This window comes from Crotalus tigris, unplaced genomic scaffold, assembly GCF_016545835.1.
Source record: "Crotalus tigris isolate CLP2741 ecotype Arizona unplaced genomic scaffold, ASM1654583v1 scf7180000024313.351630, whole genome shotgun sequence".
NCBI classification, from domain to species: domain Eukaryota; kingdom Metazoa; phylum Chordata; class Lepidosauria; order Squamata; family Viperidae; genus Crotalus; species Crotalus tigris.
This window is the reverse complement of record NW_024100485.1, coordinates 230,302-237,107: the sequence shown is the minus strand read 5'-3', so window position 1 is coordinate 237,107 and position 6,806 is coordinate 230,302. Positions and strand designations below refer to the sequence as shown.

At 43.7% G+C, this 6,806-nt stretch overlaps 1 protein-coding gene across 1 annotated transcript in view; it reads right to left on the bottom strand.

Annotated features, from left to right (window-relative positions):
- Positions 1–1,402: 1,402 nt before the first annotated feature.
- The window catches only part of IHO1 (interactor of HORMAD1 1), a 33,383-nt gene continuing 27,979 nt past the window's right edge, over positions 1,403–6,806 (bottom strand). The window contains exons 8-9 of the mRNA XM_039325003.1: positions 6,016–6,119; positions 1,403–3,004 (exon numbers count right to left, since the gene is read on the bottom strand). Coding sequence (XP_039180937.1) covers positions 1,892–3,004; positions 6,016–6,119 — 1,217 coding nt within the window. The 3' untranslated portion in view covers positions 1,403–1,891. The remainder of the gene's footprint in view (positions 3,005–6,015; positions 6,120–6,806) is intronic.

The following is a 6,806-nucleotide window of genomic DNA, read 5'->3' as shown; positions in this document are numbered from 1 at the left end:
CAATGCTCCTCTGCCTTAAAATGCTTTAAGGCTTTGGGTAGCCTTGTACTGTGTAAGAAGCTTTAGGGCATGAAACACCTATCCCAGGGTAGGCAACCTTGGCTCTTTTATGACTCGTGGACTTCAACTCCCAGAATTCCTGAGCCAGTATGGCTCAGCTTGGAAACCTCTCCCTTTCCCCTCAGCATAGCTGGCTCAGGAATTCTGGGAGTTGAAGTCCACGAGTCATAAAAGAGCCAAGGTTGCCTACCCCTGACCTATCCGGTGTTCTCTATAACAGGGGTGGGGAGCGATGGCCCTTTAATGACTTATATGGACTTCCAAAATTCCCGAACCGGCCATGCTTGCTCAGTGTCAATCCTGCCCCAGTCAGATCACCTCCTTAGGAAAGAAAGACCCTTGACTCCATTTGATTTGAAGTGATAAGATTCTTTTACTAAAGGGTGCCGGATGCAATAAAATCAGGCTAGAACTAAATTTCCCACCCAAAAGCATAGAGACTTGTGTCCCCCCCCCAATTTGGCCCTTCCCCCTTGACCAGTCCATCTCCAACCAATGGGTGGATGTCTAGGTGTTTTGAGAACTGTGTGATGTTTGGAGCAACTGACACTCTATTCCCAAGCATCTCTGTTTTCTCAGTCTCCTTGAAGATCGGCACAAACTGGTTCAAAGCATCCCTGGTCTTCCTCAACTGTCATTCCCCCCTCCTGGTTTCCCAATGCTAAATTAATACATGTTTATTGCCCATTTGGTCCCTTGCTTCCTTCTCTCCCCGTCCCCAGCTATTGATGGCAGGATGCCGATGAGGCTCAGAGCCAAAGATGACAGAACTGACATTCAGGAATTCTGGGAGTTGAAGTCCACAAGTAATAAAAGGGCCATGGTTCCCCACCTCTGCTCTATAGGAAGTCTGTTGAAACCATATTTTAAACAAACTCCCTTCTGCTGAAGAGATCACCTAAGCTATTTAAGGGGAAGCAACTTAGCTACTATGGGAAGCCTTGAGCAGGTGAACCAGGTGGTGTCTGGAGAGCTAGCATCAAACAGGCCCATTTCCTCTTCTTCTCTCCCTCCCATTGGTTGGAAAGAGAGATGTCTTTGTGACATGTTGTAGGAGACTGTTCCCTTAAGGCACGGGGGTCAAACTCGCTGCGTCACGTGACGCGATGTATTGTGACTTTTTTTGCATTGCCGAAGCTGAGGTGGGCGCAGCCTCCATATGATGCAACTGGCCTGCGGGCCGGCAGTTGGACACCCCTGCCTTAAGGTCTTGACAACTGAAATGGCTCTGGAGAGGGAGAATGGCAGGGCACACCTGCAGTAAAGCCTCAGGGGTGACCAAAAGGGTATTCAGTGTGTCAGCACAGCCGGTTGCAAGAATCTTCCCAGTCCTAGAACTGGCCAGAAACCATAGAACATTTATTGTACAGGTTCAATAAACACATATATCAAATAGATACTGTATGTTGTATTATTAATCAAACATTCGTTCCTATGGTCACAACCCATACTATTAATAAGCTCAGAATGTACAGTACTTATTTGGGGCATTATGTATATAACAACAGTGGGCAAAATTAAATTTTTGGAGACAAAAAAAGCAAAGAGCCAGTATAGACCTACTAAAGAAAACAACCTCAACTTTAGTCATGTACTTCCCTTCCCCTCTCCAGAGCTGCGGAGAAATTAAATGAGATATGCTCCCCTTTTCTACTTTACTATAGTCTTTCTCAGAATGTCACAACCACAAAACAGCTTTTCAGGGACAGTGGCTGGGGTAGGTCCAGGAGGATGCTGGGATTACTAGTTACGATAAACAAAAGGGGTTCTTTTGGGGTAACGTTTTACAAGGGGAGTTCCATAGCAGATTATTGATATACACAAACCCCATTTAATCAGAATATTCACTGTCAAAAAACAATTGGCAACAGGCCGTGGCATTCTTGGGGACAGGAGTATTGCAATTACTCAGGGAGTAATTATCAAAAAGATCTAGCCACTTGATCTGGGTTTGGGGAAACAAACTTTCTGGAGAGCAGCAGGGCCAGAAACAATGTTTGCCCTTCGTGCCAGTCCTCTCGTTGAGATTCGGCGTGGGCTGCTGCTTTTCATGGGAAAGGAACAGGAGCTTAGCCTTCTTTTTCTTTCTGTCCTGGAGACTGCCTATCTTTTTCTCACTCAAAGCCAGAGGCCTCAAGCTAATACTACCAGATTCCCTCAGATCTCTACAGGAGTGTTCCGCAATGGAACGTCCTTTTCCTGTTGTTTCTTGTTTTACATCAGTTCTGGAATATTTCAAACCATTTCCTTTCCTGGAGGGGTACATTCTTTTCCTCTGGCTAGACAACCGTGGCTTGCCCTGTTTAACTCTGTTTCCTTTGCTTTTATTATTATTCATCTTGCCTGCAATGAGTTCCTGGCTTTGCCCATCACCTGCGCCGTCTCGCACGAATCCGTCCTCCATTTCAGGATGGCTTAGCAGTGAATGTTTTGTAGCACTGTGGCCTTTTGATTGGTTGTTTCTCTGGATCACTTTCCTCACCGGAGTAGCTTCGTTGGGCTCTTGACTAAGGAACCAGTTTCTCTCTTGGCTTTTTGCAAGAAGACCTGCACTGGAGCAGCAAAATGTCTTCTCAGCATTGGGGCCTCTGTCTGGAACACGCCTCCTCCGCTGCGTGTCAACCTTTTCTCTGCTTTCTGAGGCAGCTTTATCAGAGATGTCTTTGTTTGCAGGAGAGATGTTTAAAACGTTCAAGTGGCAACTATAAGATAATTGGTTCAACAGAATATCTGGAGAAGTCTGGGAGCTGCTGTCCTTGAGGCGATGAGATTCTCTGGGCGCACAAATGAATGCTTGTAAGTCATCCAGAATTTTGGAGAGCTTCACGGGGTCCAAATGTTCACAGATCTTCAAGTGCTGCTGGTTCTGCTGAACTGTAAATTGCTCCAGGCTATCTTTTAGTAACCGTAGGCTAGACGTCAGATCTGAGATTTCTGTGTCTTTCTGTGTGAAAAGTGGTCACGACAGCAGAGATAATGGTTAAGATGGGTTTTAAAAATGCTTTCATTCCTATACAATACTGCAATATAAGTTATTGAATTTTCCTCTCCACTGAAGGGCATTTCATGCATTGTATTTTCCTTATAAAGTGTGGAGGAAGTAGGGATGGGTTTTTAGATAGATAGATAGATAGATGAGACATATAAAGAATTTATTGTTATGCCTTGAAGCCAAACACACAACAACTTCAAAACACGTGAACTGTAACTAACATTTGTGCGACTTTCACTACATCACGAAACAGACAAGTGATTTCTTACTTTGAATTTCCCATCTATCAAAAAAGACATCCCCCCCCCTCCTCCACCTTGGGATTTTATCAATTTTGGGGTACATCCAGTATCATATAGGACTGTAATTTGTACAAAGCAACTAAGAGCAGCACATGTAACATCTCCGCTCCTCAAACTGCACTGGGTATCTGTTTACTTCTGGGTTCCATCAAGGTGTTGGTTATGACTTACATGTCATGTACATGCTCCTACATGGCATAGGGCAGTGATGGCGAACCTTGTAGAGACCGAGTGCCCAAACTGCAACCCAAAACCCACTTATTTATAGCCGGGTGCCAAGTAGGCGTGGCCCACTGGGTGGGTGTGGCTGTGGTGGTCATGGCAGACTGGGTGACTGTGGCCAAAGTGGGCATGGTCACCTCGATGTTGCTCATGGGGAGGGACACCTGTGGGGGCCGGGCAGCATTGGGGGAGATCCAGGAGGGGTCTCTGGCAGGTGGGGCGGTGGGCAGGAGGCTTGTCCTCCAGGGTGAGGCAAGGCAAGGCGAGGCAGGGCAGGGATGCCATTGTCACAAGGCAAGGCGAGGCAGGGGTCGGGGTGGCTGATGCCTGACACCGTCGGCCCCCGCACACAGAGGCCAGGGAGCGCATGGGGGCCAACAGTGTCTATCAGCAGCCACAGCCTGCCGGCCCCTCAACCAGCGCACTCTGGGGCTCCACAGCCCACTGCCAGCAGTTCAGAGAAGCTGCCTCTGAGCTAGATGGCCAGTCGACAGCTGAGGAGCCGATGCAGTGGGTTGTGCCCGGGAAAAGGAGAGCATGCGAGGCCAGGAGGGATGGGATGGGGAGGGAGGGAGGGAAACCAGCCGTGCTGGGATGCATCCGGCCATATGGGATCTCGGTAAGTTAGCAGGCGGCTGGTTGAAGAGGGACGGTTGCCATCTCCGGGGCATGGCGCGTGTGCCCACAGAGAGGGCTCTGAGTGCCGCCTCTGGCACGCATGCCATAGGTTCGCCACCAGTGGCATAGGACCAGGCTATCTATAGAAACAACTTCGTCCAATTGTATTGGCCTGTCCCACCCAGTCAGGCAGAGAAAGCATGTTGCAGACCCCGTCAGTTAAAGAACTCTGACTGGCAGGGTGTAGGAAGAGATTCTTCCTTGCCATGGCCCCCACCCTGTGGACTATTCCCTCCCTCAGAGGTGAGGCAGGCCCCCACTCTCCTGGTCTTCTGAAAAGCAGTTAAAACATGGTTCTCTGACCTCACATGGGGAACCCAAAAGAGCACGCAGCTGTGGGGCTGGTTGCTGCCACGAGAGCCTCCCTTCACCTTTCTTAATTAATTTTTAACATAATTTTATTATTCTTGTCTCCTTTAAAAATTTTAATTATAAAATTTTAATCGTAGATACTGTTTTTATACTTTGAGGTTTACTGTACACCACCCAGAGAGTCCCTCTTTGAAGGAGATGGGTGGTTCAGAAATGAGGGGAAAAAAAATCAATAAAATAAAATGACCTTACTTTCTTTCCTCTTACATCCCACATGTCCCCAATGGGCTCTGCAATTCTTAAAAGCAAAGACTGAGGATGGACACCTAGACAAACCCTTTGATTTTATTGTCTGTAACATGAGATTATGTAGTTTCATCTTTTAATATGCTGTAAGCTGCCTCTGGAGAGTTAAATGATCATAACATTTGTTACAGATGTCAGTTTTCAAAACTTTTTAACACTGAGGAACCTAGAGTATTAAAAATGTAATTCCACAGTGGTAGTTTTGAAAGCTGAAATCCATAAAAAAAGATTCTGATTTGGGGTCTCTTTGTAACCTTAATAGATTTTCTACACTCCGAGACCCTTATTAACCCACATCAGCTTCTTGGCTGTCTTCAAAATGCTATACTGTAACCCCAGGGCAAAATATTTTGTTCTGCTAATGAAAGGGAAAAATGTTAGCATGAAGCATTCCTTTACAGAGAGCAGTCTTTTTGTCTTAAAAAACATCTCTAACCTAGTTATCTAGAAGGTAAGAATTAAATGGTTCAATCAGACAAACAATGTTAATTTATTAAGTCATCAGCATGACATAGATATTAACGAACCAAACCTTAGTAAGGTCATAATTTTCCCGATTTATTTGCAAAGCTATCCTTGTTTTCATTGTCATATTTTCCCAAGAAAGCGACGTGGTATAGATTCTGAGAGCAGGACTTTTTTATAGGCAGATCTGGCATTTAAGCAATCAATTATAGATCTTTAACATCAGGCAGATAATTACTTAAAAGCAAAATTGACCTATTTTTGTCCAATCAAATAAATTCCAAATAATACATTAATTTTTCTTTCTTTCTTTCTCACTAGCTAAACAAAGAATCTACATACAGGATTAAATAAAGGTAAGAATTTTCCATTACTATTCTAAGTTACATTCTGAAAAATGATTCGTAATGCATGCAGCGTGTGGTCATGTAACTTTTATAAATGTATTTCACTGATAGGCTATCAATGATGGCAAACATGCCGTTTCTGCAACTTTAGGTTTTGATTTGCAGAGTCTTTAACATCTAAAAAAAGATTGCATGATTATTTCATAACATATGATAACATAACATTAGGCTCTGTCTCTTAAGACACAACCTGATTAGTAGACTATCTCTTCTGAAGAAACAGTGAAACTAGGGCAAATTTCAGCTTGGTAAAGAACAATTTCACACTTACTTCTTGCAGCCTTTTCTCCATTCCCAGTAATACCTGTCCCATTTCATTTTTCTCACCAAGAGCATTCAGTAACAGTCCATAATGGGACTGAGAGGTTTCTTGCACTAGACAGAGAAATCAATATAAACCACATTTATTTGTCACCTGAATACATGAATAAAATGCCATTCCAGGTTTTTCAATGGAACTGGATTGAAATACTATACTTTAGTGACAAGTGCATTCCAGAGCAGCAAGAGACAACCCAGTTTAGACAGGTTGCCAAAGACTAATGTAGATGTAACGTTTAACACAGATGGAGGGCTGAACAATTTACACAATGCTATTTGGTTTAACATTAAATTAACTAAAATACTTTAAGAACAAAATGTTGTCCTCTTTGTGTGGTCTGTGAAGTTACTTTTGCTACAATGATCTGATAAGAATAATCCTCTCAAAATATTACTTTTTGTTACTTAATTGTTACTCGTAATCAACATCCAAAATAATTTTATCTCTCAGTCGATTCTGCCTCTTTCCTCTCTACCCTTATTTCTCCATTTCTGTTCTGATCCCACAACTGTGAGTAGTTAAAAACCTCAGACACACTTGATGAAGTAGACCGAGATCCACAAAAGCTAATATGATAATAATTAGGTTAATATTTAAAGAGCCATGAGACTCTTGTGATGGCTTTGCACAACGAAAACATTCTAACCACTTGGTAGCTTTTGTCTTAAATTCCATTTATGGATTACACACACACAGAGAAAAAGAGGCTGTTGTAATTTCTACATCTTTCAACTGCGCCT